This window comes from Lissotriton vulgaris, chromosome 11, assembly GCF_964263255.1.
Source record: "Lissotriton vulgaris chromosome 11, aLisVul1.2, whole genome shotgun sequence".
In the NCBI taxonomy this organism is placed as follows: Eukaryota; Metazoa; Chordata; class Amphibia; order Caudata; family Salamandridae; genus Lissotriton; species Lissotriton vulgaris.
In genome coordinates this window covers 1,070,196,934-1,070,221,502 of record NC_141699.1, presented here as the reverse complement: position 1 = coordinate 1,070,221,502, position 24,569 = coordinate 1,070,196,934, and the positions used below count along the sequence as shown (strand labels likewise).

General features: G+C 47.0%; 1 protein-coding gene across 3 annotated transcripts in view; it reads left to right on the top strand.

Annotated features, from left to right (window-relative positions):
* DVL3 (dishevelled segment polarity protein 3) overlaps window positions 1-24,569 on the top strand; it is a 393,303-nt gene that overhangs the window by 237,554 nt on the left and 131,180 nt on the right. For 2 of the 3 annotated variants that reach the window (XM_086944462.1, XM_086944463.1), the window contains exon 4: window positions 6,069-6,175. In XM_086944462.1, the coding sequence (XP_086800588.1) occupies window positions 6,069-6,175 (107 nt within the window). Of the gene's footprint in view, window positions 1-6,068; window positions 6,180-24,569 lie in introns of all 3 variants that reach the window. The other variant, XM_086944465.1, reaches the window with a different exon arrangement.

Genomic DNA, 24,569 nt, shown 5'->3' with positions numbered 1-24,569 from the left:
CTGTTGCATGCCTTTACTGTGGTACATTCATTATTAAGGCGTGACCTTCAGGAGGGAATATGTGAGAAGCAAATGCTGTCTACCCTTAATAGTTCTTGTTAGGTTCAACAATATGGTTTGAGAAGAGAGATTAAGATAGACAGGCTTGAGATGCAGAGTAGAACATCTACAGAATGGGGCGCGCATAAAATAGAAGGTGCGTTCAAAGTAAGGTAGAGAAAAAGTAAGTTTAATTCAAGGGCAGTTTTTCATGCAGATTTTAGGGGAATATAGAAGGGGGAGGTTTCTTGTGATAGCATACCATCGCTGGATGTAAACCTATAGAAAGAAACGGATTTAAATTGTGCTCTAGAGGAATGAGATATTCAACAGTCTTTCTACAGAGGTGACACTTACTTGTGTCACAGGAAAAACCCAGTGCTTGTTGAGACTCCTCAACATCCTTCCTTCAAGCTGTGCAGCTTTTAAGCACATCCCAGTACCCATAATTACAATTTGACAACACCACCATTGCCCCACTGTATGTAGGACCCCCCCCCAACACACATTTGTACCTGCTACACAAGTATATTCAATAGATTTTAATACTAGTCCCCCGGTGTACTGCAAGCCCGCTCAGGAGCCTAAGATACAATTCCAGTGCTGCACTGCAAGAGAGGAGACCTAGAGACAAGCTAACAAGAGGGTAATAAAACAGGTGACCATAAACAGCAGGGAAGGAACTAGAGAACCTGAGGGAACCAAACAGGAGATTAAACAAAGGTGAAAGGATGGAACAAGCCGAGTGCAGACTGAACTGAATAGCGAAGAGTCACAACAATGACTGTAGCCTGACAAGGGAACTCTGTAAAGGTGAGGTTTAAATACCTGGCTTGTCACTATTGACTTGGAAGTGTGCCTAATTGTGCTGGTCCACTCATAGTTGGGGCTGTGCATGTGAGTCTGGGCAGTGTGGTATTACAGATATAAATGTGCGTTTTGCACTGTCGTGTGTGCCATCTCTTCCAAGTTCCCAGTCTTCTGTGAAGTGAGGTGACTCAACAATGCTGCTTTCAACAGATTGAGTAAGGATATCCATGCATACTTTCACTGGAGACGCTGTTCTGTGGCTGCTCGTTTACTAGCCAATCATCAACGCTCATTGTTTGGCTATTTTTCCTCATTACACAAGAAATTCATGTTGACGTTTCAGAGTGGATAGTCTGAATACACATCTGAAGTGAAATTGATGGACCTACATCAAAGAAATCAAGATTTGATTGGGTGTGTTGCTTGATTTAATCACTTAGCAGCAACCTCTGGCTGGAATGATAATTTTCTGGTGGTCCTTTCCTGCATAAAGTTGAGATGGCATAAAAATTAGTTAGTACGAGTTGCTATACTTACTAATTCAGCCTTGAATGATTTTGCATTAGGAATAGAACAAAGACTTCAGGAAAGTAAGCATGAACGATGGTCTGAACAGAAGCATAATTCTTCCCATACCTAGAACCTCACTCGACCGGCTCTTAGAAGGCGACCTCCGGAAAATTCAGGCCGTGATTGATGTAGATAGGCTACAGTCAGAGATCACCTCTAACCGAGGAGAAAGGAGAACACCACCAATCAGAATTTCTCTGCCTATATTGTGGAAAACAGAATCCGTATATAAAATATGGTCCTATACGGGCAAGACTCAAACCTGAAAAAAGCCTAAAGTTAAATCTGGTCACATTGGCCCTGCTGAATAATCCAGAAAGAGCAAGAGATTGTTTTTTGCCAGTGGTTTTACAGCTTCCTTTCGTCAACAACTACCAGTACCAGTTTTGTCTCCCAAAAAGAAGGGGATTTAAGACTATGTATATATTTTAGAGATTTCAAACCTATAGCCATCATAAATCTATATCCGTCTTCAGAGGAGCCTGTTGGTGCCCTAAGGATTATTTAAAGGAGAGCCTATAATCATCTTAGAATTTGACTAGGAGGTGAGCAGAAGTCTGCTTCCACACACAATTCAGAAAATATTAATATCTCTTAATGATGTTTAGTTGTGCTTGTGCAACCTCAACCTTTCAAATTATGATCTATGAATTGTTCCGAGATGTTTTTGGGCAAATTCATAGCTAGATGACATACTACTCTATTACACTACATTTTCTGAACATCAAATATATGTTTGATTGACAGTAAAATTATCTCAACAAAATCCTTGTTAGGCTAAATCAGAAAAATATTTATTCAGTCAAAGAGCAGATGACTACTTGGGGTACCAATTTACAAAGGAATTACTGTAGATAATGAAAAAATACAATCAATACTACCTTGATGAAAAATGTTCAGAATTTTCTAAGTTTTGTAAATTTTTATTGTTGATACATATAAAATTTCTCTCAAATGAATACTACCTCTCACTAAATTAGCTGGGAAGAAACTGAGAAAGCGTGTGAGAAACACAAGACCAGATTTACCTATGCTGCAATTCTTGCTTATTTGCAGGAAAAAGAACCGTTTGTTGTAGAAAGGAGCACCTCAGACAGTTCTCTCAGTGCTATTTTGCTGCAACAGAAAAGTGAAAAATAATTACTTTCCATGAATTACTTCTCTTGCTGTTTAACAGCAGCTGGGATTCATTGCACCAGCCAAGAAAAGAGCCGTTGTTATTTTATGGAATGCTTATGTATCCTGAAAGGATCTCCACATACCCCCCTGGTATTTACGGATTACAAGAACTTTTAGCACATGCACTCTCTATGGTGCAAGAATCAATGTTTAGCTTGCGGATAAGTATTTTTCACTTGTTTGGATTCTCAATGCCCCCCTGAAAAATTAATTACAACGCACATGTTCTGTTTAGAAGTTTAGGAGCTCCCTGTAGTATGGACCTTAATTGTGTAAACCTCAACCAATAGTAACTATGCTTTAGACAGATGTTTGAGAATATTTCTCATAACCTATGTAAAGATTTTGAAATTGCAAGATTAAAGTAGAAATGACCATACCTATTTCTACAAAAACAAGGATTTTTAATGAATAAGTTAGTGATACTTATTACTCTTTTATGAAGACTGATCCTTAAATAGTGTTATGATGGTCCTTGTGCAATACGTTCTTTTTTTTTTTTAAATAAACATTTTTTTATTGATTTGTGATCATCACAGTAAAAACATGTAAAACATACAGTCAAACCATGATCCCACACTGCCCAGCGAGGCCCTCTGGCCATATGTGGACGATCATGTGAAGGAATTAACCGCCTAGTCCATAGTAGTCCAAACTTTTGCCCCATATTTGGGAGCGCCTTCGCAGACCGCCTGTGATGGGGGTATATGGGATCCTCCAATTGCTCATATAGTCCATTCCCCGACGCCACTCAAGGAGAGTGGGCAGTGAGTCTGACATCCATCTCCGAGCAGTGTCTCGTTTGGCCTCCACCATTGCCAGCCCAATCGGGGAACTATACCCAAGATTATGCCCAATCCCTTTAAGAACCCTCAAGAGTGCCCTTGTGGCTGTAAGAGTCTCCAATATTCGGGTCAAAGTGTCAATATGTTGCCAGTCGGATGCGATTGGAGGGGGGGGGGGCATTTCCACACAACATGGTAAAAGTTGGTGCTCGGGCATGGGCTTCTAAAGCATTCTGTACTCTGGGTCCTGCCAGCCCGCCAAAGTTGACGCAGAGTAAGGTAAGTGGTGTGTAGGTAGTTAAGTTGTATGAGCTTAAGCCTCAAGGATAGTGTATTTCTCAGGGGGCCGCATGCCGCCGTCGAGCCTCCCAACCCATCTCTTCCATTTCTGTCTTGTGCACTGGAAGCCTTTGAGGCGTGTACTACCAGAGTGCAGTAGATTTGGGGCACCCCTCCTTTCCCCCAGATTTCCCATCAATAACTTAGCCTCAAGGGGGCTATGCTGAGAAAGGGTGGGAATCTGAGCTTCGTATGGTTGAAGAGCATGTCGCAGATGAATAGATCTGTGAAATTCTGTTACTAAGAGGGAGAAGCATGCCTAATGGTTCTAGAAGGAGCCAGTCACCATGCAGACGTCTCCAAGGGTCGTAATGCCGATCCGGTTCCACTTGGTGAAACCCTTTAATTGGGCAGTGTGTGCAAGGTGGCGGCCCTGCCACAACATGGTCTGGCGCGTCAAAGTTGTTCCACAGCCCATGCCCCGAGACGCCTCCCGCCAGCCACGGAGGACCACCCTGGTATCTACAGGGAGGTTGTTAGTGATTGGGATGTCTTATAGGATCTCCATCAAGATCTGTTTCGGTGGAGAGGAACTCTGCGCAATTTGTGTCCCGAAGGTGCCAGGTATTGAGGCGCTATACTGGCTGCAAGCTCCCGCCATTTGGGTTTTGAAAAGACGTTGCCTTAGTACTTTGTTACTGTTGAGCATGATAATTAATCCTTTAACCAGGCTGCCCCTTAAGGAGGATCTTCTGTCGCAGCAGCAGGGGAGGGTTCTTCACCCGCACCTGTCCACTCTCTGCCTTCCTGCGTAGAGATGGAGTGGCGAGATTTGACAGCTTTCGATCTTCCTCCCGAAGTCTGTAATGTCATTTTAGACACCAAGATGGTATACGCCTGCCGTTGGAAAATATTTGTAGTATTGTGTGCAGAAAAACACATTGATCCTCTTTTCAGTGTGACATTTGTTGACCTTTCTAGGTGACATGTCTCATTACATGTTTATTGTGCCTCACTCGTACCGTGTGCTTTAGATGTACTTTGAGGTGTACACATGCACTACAGTAATGTTGCCTTGTAATTATGTTTCAGAAAGAATTTGACATATTTCTGTGATCATATGGAGTAATGAAAGGCAAAGTTTTAACCCCTAGGTTACTATTTTCAGTTTATATTACTTACCATTCCGTTTTTATTAAGTTCCATTTACCTCTGAAGAGCTGTTTTTGGCTTTTACCACCTTACCTAAACCTCTAGCATTAGAACAAGTAGAGTGTTTCAGGGGAAGATGGTGGCTTGGTGTATACCCCTAATTATCAAGTGCCCCTCTCCCAGGTGTCCGAGACTAAGCATATTTTTAATTGAATATTGCTTATGATTACTAACTAACCAAGCACTCTTTGCTAAAGTGTGAAGTTGTGACTATATCTCATTTCCTCTTGGGTTAACCTACCGTAGTTTAGAGCATTTACACATTTGGTTTGGCTGCCTAGAACTTCTCAGCCTATATTGTCTTCATTTTGATTAGTGTAAATCTCATCCCCTAGTCCCAGATTGTCTCTTTCTAGAAAGGCCCTGTGTAAGTACCATTCCATCTCCAGGTCTCCTCCACTTAGAACAAGTCTTGGTTCACTATAAAAATGTTCACACCGTGTCCTGCAGTTAATTGTAAAATCTTAAGACACTCCTCTTAAAAGTTGCTCCCAGTGAGTAAGTGTCATTAAATAATGAGGTAACTCTGCCTATGTTTAAGTATGGTGAGTGTCCGTTATCCTAAATAGCCCACATTAGCCCGAAGAAGTGTTGGTAGTAAATCTGTGTTAACTTAACAGTACTAGTCCCTACATAGTCAATACCTACCACCTGGCATTGATCACTCCAACTGTACCAAGCACTGCACAGGTGTTTGCATCTACTTCTAAAACATTTGAAGTCTGGGAGTGTATTGGCGATCAGGAATACGTCAATGAGAATTGTTCTACTATGAGGAGTGAGACGCCACCAGACATAAACAAAGTTAGAAACATATGTAAGAATTTTGGAATTCCCAAGGATGTAATGTGATATTCAATGTTGGTTTTAAATAAAATGTGTGTGATTGCCTTAAGAGTGGCTTTTGATTCTACCAAGCGACAAAGCTGACTTTTGTCAGTCACCAGCAGTTTTTCCTTTGCTTTTAGGGAAATGATTGGACCAGAAGCAGGAGGTCTTTGAGTAGAACTTATCTGACGCTGGTAGAAACGGTGACCAGCATGTGGGCCGGCTTTAGTGGCAGCCATCTGTGGCGCCATTTTGTTTAAGGCAACTTCCACTCCTGTTTATAACATGTGAGCACAGTTTCAATGCCTTAGTTGTCCATATGTGCAAAGTTCTGACTTGTTTTTCTCTTTGCCCCTCTTTCTGCAGCCCAAACACTGGGGGGAGTCAGGAGAATCTGGCAAACGAGACGGAGACTGACTCTGTGATCTCGGCCCAGAGGGAGCGGCCGCGCAGAAAGGAAGCCTCCGAGCACAGTAAGTGATCCAAGCAACCGTGCATGAAGTGGTGCTAATACTGGGGTCTGAGTCTAGTTGATATCTGCTGCTCTTATAGGGAAAGACGTTGATTACTGGTGTCAGAGGAGCCTAATATATACTACTTTTACATGGAGAAGCTGGGAATACTAGGGCTTGAGGCGCATTCAAATATATTCCTCTTACTGGACGAGGCTGTGGATACGGAGTCCCAGGCTCCTGTAATGTCTTCTACTCACATACAGATTCAGACTGTGTATGCTATGAATAGAGGTTCCTGTAATATCTGCTTCTCATAGTCAGACAGGCTGTGACTTCTGGGGCTCCTGTAATATATTAGACCATAGAACCTCCTGAGGCTCAGCCGGGAGTTGCACAGATCGCATTCTTTTTTAAAATTACTGCTTTGTTCTGCACAGAATTTTAAATCACTCACTTGCCTCCTGGCACCAGATCTTCCTGGGCAGGCCACCCCACTTACAGCGGATTTAGCGCTGCAAAACCGAGTCTTGCTTACATTCTCGGCCGCCATCCCCCTCGCCAAGCCACGGGACACGCCCACTTGCGAGGCCACGCCCCCTCCTGCTCTCATCTCCATCTCTACCTATAAATATGTGCATCTATAGGAAGCGCAGCGGACGAGCGCATCGGGAGCGCCGTTTGCGCGCCTAAGGCAAGCCCGTCTGCGCTCGTCCGCGCCGAGTCCGGGCCTAGGGCCACCCCCCCTACACCCCGGACTACGAATCCCAAGCAGTATTGCTCCGAAAAACTCTTAGAGCTAAGACTCCAACAAAAGAACTGCAACCAGCACCCTTACCACGCTGAATGCCTCCCGTATACATGCAACCTCTGCAAGTCCATCCTCAAGCCCCCTCCACCCTCGGACCAGTGCCATGAGTACCGCATGTTCTTGCTTAACTGTAGGTCTCTGCCCAAGCATAAGAATGAGTTTGCACTCCTGTTAGAGGAACACAAACCTGATATTGTTTTCCTCACGGAAACCTGGCTCACCGAAGACTCAGACCCAGCCTTGGTTACAGCCATTCCCTCTGGCTTTCAAATCTCCCGCCAAGACCGCCCAAAAGGCAGAGGAGGAGGTTTAGCTATTGTTCCCCTGGACCGACCATCTAATGGTCCCGCTTCTATGGCACACCCCTAAACCCCCAGTCACCAAACCCGCTATAAGAACAGCCAGACCGTGGTCCCGCCTCCCTATGGAGACATGGACCAAAAAACTGTCCAGCAACCTACCACCGCTTAACGATGACCCATGCATCGCTAACCTCTCTTATGAGGACTGGATTACCAAGTCACTCGACTTTTCCCTACCTAAACGAAAATCCACCACCAAACGCTGTCACAAATCAGCTCCATGGTACTCCGAAACCCTCAGAACTACGAAACGCCAGTGTAGACAAGCGGAAAGGAAATGGCGCTTGGACTCTCTGCCAGACAACAAAAGTCAATACCATAAACTACTCAAAACGTACAAAGAACAAATCAAGGCCAGCAAAACAGCCTACTTCGCCAACGAAATTATCTTAGTGAAATCTAAACCCAGGGAAATTTTCCGTATTGTGAAAAGCCTCACCAAATTACCACCCAGTCTAGATGAGACCAAGACTGCAGAACACTGCAATACCATGGCAGACTTTTTCCTGCAAAAAATCACCACCATCTATGAATCATTCCCTGCCCCACCCAGCACCCCCTCTACTTCAAGCAATTCCGACCTGAACTCCTCCCCACTCTTGACCACTTTGCCCTTCTTAATATCTCGACTCTTGAGTCCTTGGCAAAAAAAGTCAAATCCGGGTCTCCGGGGGACCCAGCCTTGCCAGACATCATTATGTCAGCCTCGGCTATCACCCTGCCCGTCATAATGGACCTCCTCAACACTTCCATCTCTACCGGCATAGTCCCGCTACAATGGAAACAAGCCATGGTCCGTGCACTATTAAAAAAGCCCAAACTGGACCCTTCGAACCTCAGTAACTACCGGCCAATCTCTCTCCTTCCCTGGATTAGCAAAATCCTAGAGAGACACATTAATAGCCAGCTGATCAAATTTCTTGAAAACCACCAACTTCTTGACCCTACCCAAACGGGCTTCAGACCACGACATGGTACCGAAACCACGCTCCTCATGGTCACCAAGGAATCCAGAACCATCCTGGATCAGGGAGGATCAGTGGCAGTGATCCTCCTTGACCTAAGCGCGGCCTTCGACACGGTCAGCCATGACATACTGCTGGACCGCATGGCAAACATTGGTATAAAAGACAAAGCTTTGTCCTGGTTTGAATCCTTTTTACAGGACAGATCCTTTCGGGTATTCGACGGAACATCCTCCTCTACCAGCAGACCTCTAAAATGCGGAGTCCCGCAGGGCTCTTCATTGAGCCTGGCGCTCTTCAACATATATATGAGGCCACTGGCTGAAGTTGTTCGTCAGTATGGAATTAAGATCATTTCATACGCTGACGACACTCAGCTAGTGGTCTCTCTGGCACAGGAGGCCAGCCAGACCTCGAAAGGAGGGCTCAAGAAATGCCTCGAGGAAGTTAAGGACTGGATGTCCTCCTCCTCATTAAAAATGAATGGGGACAAGACAGAGCTTATGCTCCTGGGCCCTGCAAAACCCAACTCCCTTGGCACTTTATGGCCACCCTGTCTGGGTACCCCCCCTGCCCCAAAGGACAGTATCAAGAGCCTTGGGGTGTGGCTCGATGGATCTCTGTCCTTTGGCACACAATCCACCAAACTAGCAGCCACCTGTTTTGGCCTGCTCAGAGTGCTAAGGAAGGTACTCCATCTCCTACCGATGGAGGCAAAACAAGTAGCCATCCAAGGCCTTATCCAGTCACGACTGGATTATAACAACGCCCTGTACCTCGCTGCCCCAGAGTACACAATACGGAGGCTACAAACAGTACAGAACTGCGCCGCGCGCACCTTGCTTCAGATCCCTCGACGTCAATCAGTCAAAAATGGACTGAAAAAACTGCATTGGGTACCCATTCCCCAAAGAATCCAATTCAAAGCCTTATGCATTGCGCACCAGGCGTTCTGGAAAACGGGTCCCCTCATCACCCGTAACCTTGTGTCACATTATCAACCCACCAGGAATCTGCGTTCCAACCAGACCTTCACGGCCACTATCCCCAAAATAAAAAAATCCAGAACTGGCGGCAGGACTTTCACCTACAATGCCTCCAAGCTATGGAACACCCTACCCCTCCACCTAAGGAAAAACCCCAATCTTACCTCATTTAGGAAACAGTTAAAAACCTACCTCTTCACTGCCGTCTGATAACGCCTTGGCTACCCCCTCCTGTTCTGTTGGTTTTTAGCACTTGGACGCCCCCGGGCAGCAATCGCGCTCTATAAATCGACATACAAATACAAATACATAAACAATAGATAGGATGTGAATACTGAAATCTGCTTCTCTGCTGCTGTTACAGGGACAGGCAACAGATGCTTGGCCCGTGACTCATTTACTATAAGCTGCTGTTACAGGGACAGGTGGGGAATACTTTGTCTGAGGCCCTGTAAGGTTGGTCCGGGTGGTTGGCAATATGGAAAGGGATGTTTGGGGTTATTTTTGTTGCAAGTATCTTTATTCTCAGTCTGACAGGCTGAGTAGACTGTTTTAGTCCTGGGTCAGGGTTAACAGTGATAAACAAAATAAAAGGACTAAACACAACATGCAGAAGCGGTTGTTCCCCGGACAGTATTCGGCGTCGCCCTTGGTTTGGTCTTCTTCGGTATTGGCTCCCCCGGGACTCCTCAGAAGGGCAGAAAGAACAAAACAGATAGGGCCAGGATTAGTCACATCCGTTTCTCGACAATAACACTGGTGCAACCACCACCTTGCGCAGTGAAGGAGAAGGGGGGAAGGTTCGTGAGGGAAAGGGCCGACGTGCCTTTTTTTTACACTACCCCTCGCCACCCCACCACCCCCACCAGAAAGCACCTCTTAGCGGTACTTGCCTCAGGCCACGGCCCGTCCACAGGGCCGTGGCGTCCGGATCCGGGCGGTTATTCCCTTCCTTGGGCCACCGGGTGTATGCGCCTTGTATGTAGGAGACGAGTTCTCGCCTGGGCACTGGTCTCCGCTGAACCTGCTCTCTCCTCTCTTCGCTCCTCCTCCCGAACTGCTAGGCTCCTATCTGCCGATGGTACAGCTGGGCTCCTCTCCACCGCCGGGACAGCTGGGCTCCTCTCCGCCGCCGAGGCTGCTTGGCTCTGCTTCTTCGGTTTCTCCGTCTTCCTCCGGGCTCTAGGATACCGCTTCCTGCCTACGCCACCCGTCCTCCAATTGGGTAAGGCTTTTATTGTCCCACCTCTCTGTCCGGGACCGCCCGCCATGACCAACAACTAGACCGTCAACCGCTTCCTGGTTGGCGCTGGTGTCTCTCCTCGGCATACCCCACTTCCGGTCGTCGTTCCGGATCGACACTCCGTCCGTCTCACAGGCCCCTATGATATCTGTGTTTCATAGACACAGGCTTTGAATACTGCATCTGTGCCTCCTTTAACATCTGCTTCTCCTAAACAGAGACAGGCGGTGAACACTGTGTCTGCAGCTCTTGTAATATCTGCTGCTCATTGACTAGAGACAGGAGGGCAATACTGGTTTTGAGGCTCCCGTTCTGCTTCTCCTAGACGAGGACAGGCTCTAAATACTGGGTCTGAGGCTGCTGTAATATCTGTTTCTCATAGACAGAAAGGCTGTGAATTATGGGTCTGAGACTGCTGTACTATCTGCTACTCCTGCACAGAGACAGGCTGTGAAACTGCCCAGAATTTCTAGATATACCTTATGGTTGCCTCAATCTGCTACCCTTGTATTTCAATTCCTTTTTTTCCATCTTCCCCATGTTCTGACTCACTTTTTCGCCCTTTTGACCTTCCCCTTCAATTGTTTAATCTAATTTCCCCCAGGCTCTCAGTTTGTGAATACCCCTTTCACCTACTCAACCTTTTCTTACATCACTGTGGCCAGTCTCCCTTTACTTTACCTCCTCCACATAGGAGTTTGGTTTCATTCACCCTATCCTGTGTATCCGAAATCCCTTTCCACCATCCACACACATACCTGATTCCTCTTTTCCCCAGTCTACAAGTTCCTGTTTGCATTTGTATCTGAGACTCCATTGGTGGAAGTTGGTCTGTTGCTCTTTCTCCTCTGTATCGGTGTATGGTAGGTGGAGGGAGCGATGTCCAGCCTACCATGAATTTCTGAACCAGAAATTAGCCATTGTCTATCGTCTTGTCAGCCAGGCTCTATACGGGCCTCCTCGCCCACTTTGGCGTTGCTACATTGTGTACTGTTCCTGAACATTTTGCTGTATTCAACACCCATGTTTTATTGCTTACTTATGCTATTGTATATTTACCTTTGTGCTTTGCATTATACTGGCCCTCCACCAGCTCTGAGGTGACTGTCTGTGTCCTGACCCTGTTGTTGTTTGGCCTCGCTTGTCTCCTTCTCATTCGTTCATGACTCTTTGTAAAGCGCTCTGATACCCTCTTGGGTCATGTTTGCGCTACATAAAACTTTAAATAAATAGTGAGCGGCAATGCACTACCTCAACTCAGGTGTACAGCCAACTTTGCTAGAGTGAATGGCAACTTATACAGAAGGTCCTGCTGCTGCTTTGCATACGATAGGCATATTCAGCAGGAGTAGGGTCAAATTTACTTACAAATTGTGTATGTTTAAGCATAACATTATTACGCTCATAGGATAAAAAGTGCCTCTTAGCAAGGCGGGCTGGAGTGTTCCCTACGCATTTAATGAGAATATACTACAAATGTGAGTAAACCTAATAAACAGTTGTGCTTCTCTCGAAGGTAACAAAGATATCTTCAAAACAAAGAAGCCAGGCTTAGATCAACAATTGCATAACACACACTAAAGGCAATCGGTTGTATGCAGTGCCCACACTGTGTAGGGAATGTATTTCCCATACAATAACCCCTTCGATGCTGATGACGAGCTCAGCTCGTCATGAAGTACACCTCTCGTAGGCTCATCACGAGCTGGGCTCGTCATGAACCGAGGGATTTGCGAATCTTTAGCACACAGCGGGAAAATGCGCCGCACCGATGGTGATAAGTATCTGTCACAGAGGGTATAGCACTCCCCTTGTAATCAGAGTATGTACTGCATCTTGATCTCCTTGAACCACTTCAGATTTCTCATCACCACACTCATTAATAGTACAAGATTGCCTAGGCCCTAATCTCGGAGTGGGGGTTGTAAAGAGTGAGCCACCTTAAACTGAACTCCGATAAAACAGAGATAGTTATTTCCAACAATAGACTAAACCATTGGACTCCAACACACTGGCCGAAATCATTCGGAGCTCCACCACCCCCCAAGAGTGCTGTAAAAAGTCTTGGCATCCAAATAGACGCTAACCTTTCTATGCAATCCCAGATATGCATGGTTACGTCATCCTGCTTTCATCAACTGAGAAATTTCGGAAAAATCTGAAGATTGTTCACTAGAGAGGCAAGCATGTTAATCTTGAGGGCCATGATTCTGTCCAGAATTGACTCTGCCGATGCCATTTACTTAGGTCTCCCTATTAAACAAACTTAAAAGCTTTAGCTGATACAAAACCAAGCTGCCAGAATCATCTTTCAACAACCAAGGCACTGTCATACGAAGCCATTGATGAAGGAACTCCACTGGCTCCCTGTGGTACAGCGATCTATGTTTAAGACGGGCTGTATTATCTTTAAGGCAATCAACTACAAAGGCCCCAAATTCCTCTCTCCAAAGATCCAGCCATACCTTCCAAAACGGAATCTCAGATCGGCACAAATGAACTTGTTGATAGTCCCCAGATTTAAGTGCAAAAGAATGGACAGTTCAAGCTTCTCTAAGTTGGGTCCCCAACTTTGGAACTCCATGCCGATATTTGTGTTTTAGAAAAAAAAATTGATAACCTGGCTCTTCACTCAAGCCTATTGCTAGACACAAATTCTGTGGTGGTTCTTAACTTAGCGCCAAGAGACCTATTGGGGTACCTGCGCTTTATACCTGTCCCATAAAATAACATTTACTGCACCCAGTAAATAATGAAAACCCAGAGTGCTGGATCTGTGGGCTGTGCACATACATTATAGTTTGCATTTCCCTTCCGAAATGAGGATGTACTGGCCAGAACTGTATTCTCAAGGGATTCTGTGTGTATTTACATTTTCTCCCAGTAAATTTCGGCAGTGCGAATTGCTGAAATTTGATGAAGGGAAAATTACAGAGTTAGTAGTTTGTGCATTTCTCGGAATTCCCATCTCTGTGCAAACTTTTTTTTTTTTTTTGCACAGGAATGGAATTTACCCCATCAGGATCAATGTATTACTAATATTATGTATCACCACTGTTTATTTATGTATTCATTCATTTGCGGTGTTGTATAGTGCAAACCACACCCACCATGGCAACCAAGCTATTTAACCCCTTCGCAGCGGGGGTAATTTCCTCGCTGTGCTGGGGGGAGGGGGCGCGCACAGCGCCCCGGTGCTCGTGACGAGCTCAGCTCGTCACGGCCACACCCGTTTCTGTAGAATGCTCGCACAGCGGGGGAATTAGCCCCGCATGCGAGCGTTGCAGCCGTTATGACGAGCTCAGCTCGTCATGAGCACGCGGCCGCCGTGCCTCATGACGAGCTGAGCTCGTCATGAGCACCCATGTGGCTAAAAGTTATTTTAAAGCAGTGCTTAATTTGTGCAGGTGTTTTTCGCAGATTTCTTAACACTGGCACTTTGACAGCCTACTGCATAGTGGCCCTGGCGTATTATTATTGAAATGAGCATATCAGCAGAGTATTTAACAATTTAATATGCATATAAAACAAATAAAACCTGCATTTCTAGGTCATTTTTACAGCTTTGGATGACCTGGAATAGTCCAAGCTGTCACATTTGGATAAGAGTGATGGTTAGTGGATAGCATTAGTACTGGTATTTGGCAGTGCTTGTAGGGCAATGGGTGGCACAAGCTTTTTTTTATTTTTAGAGTTTTCTGTAGCGCGAACTAGACCCGAGACATCGGGTATACGAGCGCTTTACATAGCACCAGTTTCGTTGCAGAAGGACACAGGCTGCAGTGGTCTTCTGAGAGATACCATTGGCCTTCTTTTAAAAAAAATATACGTAAGCACTAATCTAAAGTCTATAATTAGGAAATATAAAATAATTCAACAGTGGCACCTGTTGGAACATGAGGTTGGATAACATTCATCAGAAGAATTGCAATCATATACACGTCCAAAACAGGGATAAGAAGAGTCCGAAATCTATGTAGAAATAATCCATACGAAGTAGCTTGTTGCATAAAATCGAAAGTGTACTATCTGCAGTTCAGTTAGTGGTTGGTCACTCAATGTCAGAGCTAGACACCTGGTTCATAATTCCCTCTAGGGATTTGTGGTTTGAATAGTAGTGCTTTGAGTACTGTACTGGTGGAGAGGGGCTTTGAGGTCCTGACTCTACTGCTGCTCCCTGAAAATAATAGTCTGAAGTCCATTTGAGTTTTTTAAAAGCTGGTGTTTCTAGGAGTGGTGAGTCTGAGCTTCGGAGTGATGGTGATCCTGATTTGGTCAGGTTATCAGCTAGGAGGTTAGGAGATCCCTGATGTGGTCAGGTTATCAGCTAGGAGGTTAGGCGATCCCTGATGTGGTCAGGTTATCCGCTAGGAGGTTATGTGATTCCTGATGTTGCCAGGTTATCAGCTAGGAGGTTAAGTGATTCCTGATGTTGGCAGGTTATCAGCTAGGAAGTTAGGAGATCCCTGATGTGGCCAGGTTATCAGCTAGGAGGTTAGGCGATCCCTGATGTGGTCAGGTTATCCGCTAGGAGGTTAGGCGATCCCTGATTTGGCCAGGTTATCAGCTAGGAGGTTAGGCGATTCCTGGTGTGGTCAGGTTATCAGCTAGGAGGTTAGGAGTTCCCTGATGTGGCCAGGTTATCAGCTAGGAGGTTAGGCGATCCATGATGTGGCCAGGTTATCAGCTAGGAGGTTAGGAGTTCCCTGATGTGGCCAGGTTATCAGCTAGGAGGTTAGGCGATCCCTGATGTGGTCAGGTTATCAGCTAGGAGGTTAGGCGATTCCTGGTGTGGTCAGGTTATCAGCTAGGAGGTTAGGCGGTCCCTGATGTGGCCAGGTTATCAACTAGGAGGTTAGGAGATCCCTGATGTGGCCAGGTTATCAGCTAGGAGGTTAGGCGGTCCCTGATGTGGTCAGGTTATCAGCTAGGAGGTTAGGCGATCCCTGATGTGGCCAGGTTATCAGCTAGGAGGTTAGGCGATCCCTGATGTGGTCAGGTTATCAGCTAGGAGGTTAGGCGATCCCTGATGTGGCCAGGTTATCAGCTAGGAGGTTAAGAGACCCCTGATGTGGCCAGGTTATCAGCTAGGAGGTTAGGCGATTCCTGATGTGGCCAGGTTATCAACTAGGAGGTTAGGAGATCCCTGATGTGGCCAGGTTATCAGCTAGGAGGTTAGGAGATCCCTGATGTGGCCAGGTTATCAGCTAGGAGGTTAGGAGATCCCTTGTGCATGCATCTTGGAATGTGCCCGCCAGCTTAAAAAGACTTTTTTTGCTTTTATGGAAACTTGGTTTTGGGCGCACAGTACTTGGAGGTTGGCTCTTCTGGTTCTTGCAAGTGTTCAGTTTAAAGCTGCAGACAAAGAGTGGGATTGAGAGAGGGAGCATGATATTCTTACTTTCGATATCCCTGTACACGATAAATTTGACATCACGATATTCTTGACACGATATTTGTGTATCACAATAATTTAAATTTGATATTTTGTTCAAGCACCTTCTTTCCATTGTATTGTAGCCTTTATTCACTTCATACCCCTGGCAGAGCTTCAAAGTGCTCCGACGGGCATCCGATTACTTGGCACCCTTAGTGCGCAGTTGAAAGCTGGTTTTGGTTGTAGTTTTGCTTATTTGACACCTCTTGGGTGAAGTGTGTAAAGTTTGGAGATATGCTGTAATAATGGTTCTGTGGCGTTGCAGTGCATAAGCATGAGGATTTCAGGCAGTGTCAGTATAGACACCTCCGTCTATGCGGATTGAGGCTTCTTTAGGGCCGTCTATCTTAAAATCAAAGCAGCCATTGATATACATACAAAGGTATACAAGTAATTTGCTATAGTATATTGCCCCCTCCAGAGCTTACAGCAGGGATGCACGTGTCCTCACTGGGCTGGGAGTTTACCTAGATGAGGTTGAGATCAGAGTTCTCTGGGTTTAGATGGAGCTGTGCCACCACATAAATCCTCTGGAACTGCGAGCATTGTGGCTGGACCTAACGCCCTCTCTGCCTTCCATCTAGGGCAGGTTGAACCAAGTGTGGAGAAGTGTGGCTCAGGGGTTAGAGGCGGCAGACCCGGAAGCTGAGATCGGCCCTGGACCAGGGTTCAATTCCCCGCCTCGGCGGGTCTTGGGCTAAAAAATTCCACGGACTCGATAATTCTCGCTCCGGTGCCTTCTCGACTCACGGGTTCACACTCTGCGACTCTGGGCAATAGCTTGCTTAATCTCCACAATGGCCCCTCGCGGCGGGATGCCTGGCTTTCACCTTGTGGATATCCTGCCGGGGTTATCTCACAGGGGAATACCAGGACGGGTTCCCTAAGCAAGCGCCGGGAAACCCACTGCGGGTAGCTGTGCGCTATACAAGCTCAAATACATTTACATTTACATTTACAAGTGCTGACAGGCGTACCTGCCGGGGGGTACTGCATGAAGTAGAATGGGGTGTGATCTCTTCAACGCTCGAGTCGGGGTACCACACGGGTGGACACTGTCCCCCCACTTACTTTACCGGGTGGACGCCGTCCCCCATGCCCAAAAGCTGGTCGCATTGAGTGCTTCACCAACGTGAAGGAGCTGTATGGAAAGATTGCTGAGGCTTTCAAGATTCCCCTCTTGGAGGTGCGTATACTTTTACCACTAAGTATGGTGGGTCATGGATTACACCGGGAAGGAGCATGGATGCTGCCAGGGGGCACATGCGGGTGTACTAGGCTACAAGAAGGCCCCTTAGGAAAGAGTGAACTGTGGCCAATGGCCAGCGCCTGATCAGGTGAATGTACTGTAAATTTTGAGTGAGCTGATTTGTAGCTGAATTGTACCTGCCCCCATCGCCGTTTGACCTTGCTGGGTCGATTCACAGTGCTTTTCACAAAATCGCTCCCAAAAACACACAGAGGATGACGCTACATTCCACAGTGTGTTAACATGGCCCCCCAAGTGAAGCGGGTCTCCCTGTAATAAGAGGTCACTTCCTGTCGTGACGTCACTTCCTGTCATGACACCACCTAACTTGGAGCGTCCCCCCACTTCTTTTTTAGGTCGAGGACTCTGTCGCACTGTGTAAGCAGTGGGGCGGAGCTCGGAAGATTTTATGTTTTTAGGTGTAGGGGGCTTGAACCCGCCCCTCTTCTCCATTGGCTGGCCTCGTAAATGCTGGCCAGCCATTGGAGAGGGGCGTCACTCCCTTTAAACCCCGTCTTTTTCGGATTCGGGGGCGTGTTTATTGCGTTCTTTCTATCTGTGACATCATCCGTCACTCAACGTCTAAAAACACGCCCCCGATTCCGAAAATTCCGGAGCTGTGCGGCAGCCATTTCTGCCTGACCCTGCATTGAGACTGGTCATAGATTAATTAAAATGCAAGGTCTTGCCCTTCCAACAACGTGAACAAGTTTTCTAAAATGGGTAAAAGTCCCCTGTGACCTTAAAATAAAATTACCGAGTGGGTCGCGTGCTAAACGTCTGTTCTGCTGCCTCTGCTGTAAATTCCCTGTCGTCTGGAGTTAAATCGCCTCTCAGTAGCCATTTGTGGGTCTGCGTTAAGTACCGGTTTGTTTGTAAAACAACATGAACAAGTTTTCTAAAATTGGTAAAAGTCCCCTGTGACCTTAAAATAAAATTACCGAGTGGGTCGCGTGCTAAACGTCTGTATGCCCCTACTCGTCCTTTCTGCTCCTCCCAGATGCTCCTGTCTGGTACTAGCTCATTGCCCGCGTGCCCTCTCTTACATTAGGTCCTGTCCTCCAGTGCCCCGAAATCACGGGTTTATGTATATCCTTCTAATGGCGCTAGTTTCACTCCCGTGGTGTGCCCATCTGCTGCCTCTGCTGGAAATTCCCCATCGTCTGGAGTTAAATCGCCTCTCAGTAGCCATTTGAGGGTCTGTGTTAAGTACCGATTTGTTTGCAAAGCGCTTCGGTGAGGAAGCGGCGCATGAAAATGTTGTGATAAATGAATAAAACTGGGAACCGTTTATGACAACGGTCCCGACTTTTAGAACACATGATCTACCACAATGAAAAGTGGACGAGGAAAGACATTAGGACGAGGTGTCGGGTAACAACAAGCTTATGTGCAGTTGTGTTGTCTATGCCCCACTGTTGTGAGGTTTTGTATAGCTCCTCTTGCGATCCATGTAGCAGCTTGGTTTCACTCTCGAAGTGGGCTCCGGCCCGACACTGCCTTTCATCACCCCACCTTTTCAAATGAACACTAATGTAATCAGACCGAAAACACGTGCCCTGCAAGCAAATTTGAATACAAAATGAGCAAAGCGCCTCGTGAAAGGACTTTCAGGGGCTTATTTACAAGCTCCTGGCCCTTGTACCGCCGGTGCGTCACTTTTAATATGCGGAAAAGTGATGTACAGGCAGCGCAAGGGGCTTGTAAATAAGCTGCTTAATGTCCAGATTATATAGATGTAAAAACCCGCTAATTTCCGTTCGCTGGTCGCGCCAGGGATATGGGGGGGTGGGGGGGGCAGTTGAGGTTCTCCTACTGAGACCCGCATGGTGATCATGTGATCGAATCCAAGCGAGCATTTACTTTACCGGCTGATTCTTCCTGTGTGGGGGGGGCTCTGTGTGTGGGGGGGGGGGCTGTGTGTGGGGTGGGCTCTGTGTGTGTGGGGGGCTCTGTTGTGTGGGGGGCTTTGTGTGTGTGGCTCTGTGTAGGGGACTCAATGTGAATGACTGTGTGGGTGGCTCTGTGTGGGTGGCTCTGTGTGTGTGTGGGGGGCTTTGTGTGTGTGGCTCTGTGTGGGTGTAAACACAATAGGTCAGGCATTTGCCAACGATTAAGCTATTGGCATTGTAAATGACAATGCCATTTATTTAACGATTAAGCTATTGGCAATGTAAATGACAATGCCATTTATTTATGATTTAAGAAAAAAAAAATCATGAGCAATGCCAATAGCTCTACCTTTAATAATGCCGAGACCAATGCATTGTAAATTCTTGTTTAGGACGTGTGCCCTGGATCTCTTGCTGTCTGTCTGGAGGCTTTGAGGCTTTGCCCAAGGCTGGCACTTCTCAGCATTTCAGAGTAGACATGCTCAGCAGGCGTAGGGTGACCAGATTTTGAGAAGCAAAAACCGCAGGAGGTCAGACATAATAGTAGGACTAAAGCCCTTTGTGTTACTTTTATGTTGTGTGTCTGTCTCACACCAGCTCTGTCAGGGCCTCCACCCTAAGACCCCTTGCGCTCCTCCCCACTCAGTCTTCCCTCTATCTCAAGCACACAGCCGACCTGCACTGTCTGCAAGAAACAGATATTTTAAAATAACTTCATACTTTGTAGGTTCCTGCTAAAAGGAGATCATAGTTTCAAATCTGCAGAATTACTTGACCTTGGTCCCAAAAACCAGGACATGCATTGAAAATGAAGAAAAGCATCAGGACGCCGGGACAGTCCTCTGACAACCAGGACTGTCTGGTGAAATCCGGGACATCTGGTCACGCTAAGCAGGCGTCATCTTGCCAATCGCGATTGGCGTCTGCGCTCCTGGAAGGGGCTCAGTATCTGTGCCTCTGGGGCCTGCCCTCAGCATGCCAATTTGCTATCTCGGAAAGTCCTCATCGTCCAGCCTTTTGTGCTCTGTAGATCCTTCTTCCTCTGGGTCAGAAGGAGACCAGTTCCTCTTACTGCCTTCAATATGCATTTCTGCCTCTGCATCTGATCCCCTGGGTCTTGAAGAAAGACAAGAGGGACTGGGCATTGCTGATTTTGGTGTCTCTGGTTGGTCCAGGAGTGTCTGGTTTGTTTATCTGTTGTCTTTGAGTATCTGCCTTCCTTGTCGGCTTCATGTTCTGGAGTTCCTGCTGACCCGGCAGAAAGTTAGGGTGTGGCACCTGAAACCCTACAATTTACATCCTCATGCATGGATATTGAGAAGCGCCAACTAGCTTTGATCTAATGACTCAGGTGGTTGATGTAATTTTACCTGCTTGCTGCCCTTCCACCAAATTAAGTTTATTCGGCTGCTGGTCCAAGTTTGGCACCTTGTGCAAGGAGCGGCATGTGTGCGCTTTACAAGCTAGATTGCCTGATATACTTTTATTTGTGTTATTTTTAGCCAGTCAAGGCTTTGCCCAGAGAAGGTTTGGCTGTGAGTACTGTTCAAGGTTACTTGTTGGCTGTATCGGCCTTTCTGTTTTTGCCTGATGAGTGTCACTCTTCAAATCACCCAATTGTTAAGGCATTCACATATCTTCCCCAGGCTTCCTTCATTATGCAGCAACCAACCCTCAGGTTGGTTCCAGTGTTCTTGGTATGTGCTCCTTTCGAGCCTCTCCACGGGTATAATGTGAGACTCTGAGCCCTGAAGACTGTGCTTCTCATTACTGTCAAAGCTCCTCAGAGAGCCGCCGGCTTTGTCGGTTCATCCCACATATACCTCCTCTTTTCCTGAAAAACTAGTGCTTCTGGTGCATCCCTACTGTCTCTCTAAAATGGTCTTACCTGTCCACTTGGGGCAGTCCATCACGCTTCCGCCTTTCTATTCCGTCACCTTCATTTACAGAGGAAGAGAGGCTACACTGGTTGGGTCCACGGCATGACCTTAGTTTCTACGCTGATAGGCCTAAGGATTCCCAGGTGTGTGACCAGCTGTTTCTTGGGTTTGCTGGTGTGAAGGAAGGTAAGCCTGCCCAGATAAGTCCCTTGTTCCAATTGGTTTGTCCTCTGCATCAAATGATGTGATTCCCTGGCCAAAAAGGATCCTCCAGAGGAACTTTGGATCATTTCACTACTGCTGCGCTAGCTCTGGGAATTCTGGTTTAGGACGTCTGCCAGGCAGCCATGTGGGCATCTCTCCATGCTTTCACCGGGCTCTAAGCTTCGATTCACAGTGCCACAGAGTGTCATTTTGACAGCTCGATCCGTACAGGACTACCTAGAGTAAAGCGTTCTCCTCAGACCTTCCCTTCTTGGAGCGGGCATTGCTGTACTACCAGTTAGCAAGGTAAGGACCCTCAGGTTAGAAGTACCCATCAGAAGAATGCGATTTACCTTCAGTGATGCTCTTTCTGGTGGATACTCTGACGTCAGATGCCTCTCTACCTTCCTACCTCCTACCTCCTCATTCTGTGGAGTTGAATTCTGTTCACAGAATTCATCTGTCACAGGCAGTAAGCGCCAGCTAAGCTTCCACTGTTTCTGGCCAGGTGTACCTGTGGACCTGATTCATGAAGAGGGGGGGGGGGGGTTGACCTGCTGTTGCTCAGTCGCATGATACAACAAAGGATATATTGAATGCACTTGCAGAAGATGCCCTATGAACCTGAGACTGTCTCACAATATTTGAAAGAGATACGTATGGTCCTGTGAAAGTCACCTGACCTCGTAGGGGCAATATCGAAGCGCTGAAACATGTCGACCCAATTAAGACGGATGGTCAGTTGTTGGACCCTCCGGTGTTTATCCTTGTAGCAGGGAGACCACAGTAAAAAACATTTTTCTCTCATTTTAATATAGGTTGTCAGAAATGTCGTTATAAGGGACATAACCTCACCCAAACTAGGTAACCCATCACTCAGAGGTTGTACAGCCAGTGAACAGTAGTACTCTCAAATGTTTGATGTGCACAGACCACGCTAGATAGCGAGGGTTCGTTTTCCTGTATATTATATGAATGTATGTTGATTCCATAGGAGGTTTGGCTACTTCTTCCAGCAGCTTTCCACTCCTTGGATGTTTGTCTGGTTATGGACATGTTAGCCCAGTCTTTAGTGTGTTAGGGACTTGTATTGTGCTGGTTGTGTATGCGAGGGAACCATGTGAGAGTTCCGCCTGCTTCTGCCACCTGTCTTGTCTGTTTCTTATTCTTTGTGTTGGGGATGCTCTTCTACTGTCCTTCTTTTACCTTTATTGTGTAGCGAAGCTCAGTAGAACATTTTCCACTACACAAAAGGCAAATAATTTACATTTGCAGTGCTTGTTTTAGTGCATGGTGAATGAAAGAGTGAACCCTGACAAAGTATGTGAGTACTGTTTACTTTTGATTTCACACATGAAACGAGCTATTTTTGACAAGAGGAGTTTATAAAATGTCAAACCATAGTTTACAAGGTGGTTCAATGCAAAGTGTGACACCGCTGGCCAAATCTGGCACTTTAGGTCACAGCACTTTGCATGTTGGGGGTTTGAGCCCATATGAAAGTTTTAAAAGCAAACTAAGTGTTGTGCACTGAGAACCCAGAAATGGCAGATGGAATCCTATGTCATAGCGCCACCGGGCAGACTTGAGAAATGCAAAATAAAATTCATTTCCTGACATTCAGCCTGAAAGGGCCGAGAAGCATTCGTTCAAATGCAAATGCCAGCGTCTGACTGCTAAAAGGTTCCCATTAACATTCCTGGGGAAAGCAGCATTCTGGAAGTATGTTCTGTCCGAGCAGCAGCAGCTGAGGAGAGACTACAAGGGGGAATAACTCCTGGAGCCTACTCCCAGCCTAGGGGGAGCTTTGATTTAGGTGTAGCTCTCGCAGCACCTCTGTGATTTATTTATTTATGCTTTTTTATATAGCACAAACTTTACCAGTGGCAGATCGCTTTACAATGGAACCAGTTACATTACTTAAGAACTTCAGAGTAAATAAATTAGATAAAAGTATCAAACAGATAAACTCTAAATTCATTTAAGAATGGTAGTAAAGTCTACTACATATACTTATGGTTAGAGTTATATTTTATACAAGTTGTAAATTCACTCAAGGTTACATTTTAAGAAAAGTTGAAGCGATTAGGGTTGGATAAATACATATTACACATTTACACAGCATGGTCTTTTCGCCATTGCCGGGGTTCTTGCACTCAGCCCGGCCTTCAGGATGTTGCTCCACTTACGGGCGGTGATCTTGGGACTGGAGGGATCCCCGGGTTGGTGATGTCCAGGTGTCCTCCATGCTTGTTGGGGTGGTGACTTACCAGCTGGGCCGTAGCACAATGAAGTGGCCGTCACACCTCCTCAAAGCAACCGCGTCGAGGCAGCCTGTCTCTTCGTCGTCCTCTGCCCTCCGTTCCTGTGCCACAACTTCTGCGGCCAATATCCAAGGCTCGCCATATATATGGCTTTAATCCTATTTTATAAATGTACAGGGTTCTTGGCTATCTAAACATTGACTGAGCCAATAGCTCTCACATGCGCGAGGCCCATTGGCTTTGCCAATGCTTTTCCGTCCTGCACAGCATCCCTCTGCTTCTCTCCCATCGCTAGCCCCCGCTCCCCTCCACTCTGTTCAGGCCTCCCCTCTGATAGAGGGGCCCCGGGCCCCACATAGATCACCCACCTCGCGCCCCGGGGCTGGGGTGTCTCCAGCGAGGAGAGGCCGGGGCCCCTGGGCGAGGCGCTGATGACAGCCTCTGTTTACCCCCCCGAGGGGGCGGCTCATGAGGCTCCGTCGCCTTTGTCTCCTCGGAGCCATAAACAGCGGCTCGGCTCCAGGGAGCCTGGGATGAGTCTGGTCTCGTCATGGCGCTACATACATACCGCGGGATGCGCATAGCACCGTGCAGTGTTCGTCCTAGCGCCTAGTGGCGCCGGTGGGCGCTATTCCCTGCTGCCGGCGGGTATCATCCTCCCCACCAGCCTCCCAGGGGGAAGCTTCCGCACCTGTGGGTGGCAGATCTCAGCCAGTGCATGAACCCACCGCGCTGCAGGGACGCCCCTGCACCGGCCGCACTGCAGACTACACTATCCCCAACCATGCCCAACCAATGGGGTCCACTCCTGTCCGACCACCCGGGCGTTTATGAAGCGGTGGGCCTGTGATGACGTGTGTATTTCCAATCGCACAGTCCCTCTCCGGGCCATAATCGACATTACACGAATAGAGACACAACTTTACTTCCCCTAGAGCCAGTTGTAAGTTTACCCTGGCGCCCTCAGCTGCCCAGAGCACCCCCGCCTGCCCTGTGGCACGCAGGCCTTGATTCTGTGCCTGGCCTGCATCTATTGGTGTGGGGGGTTGGTGTTAATAGAAGTGTCTGCGCAAACCACAATAGTGAGTTGCAGTTCTGCGCCCGTCTCTGGTCCAATCAGAT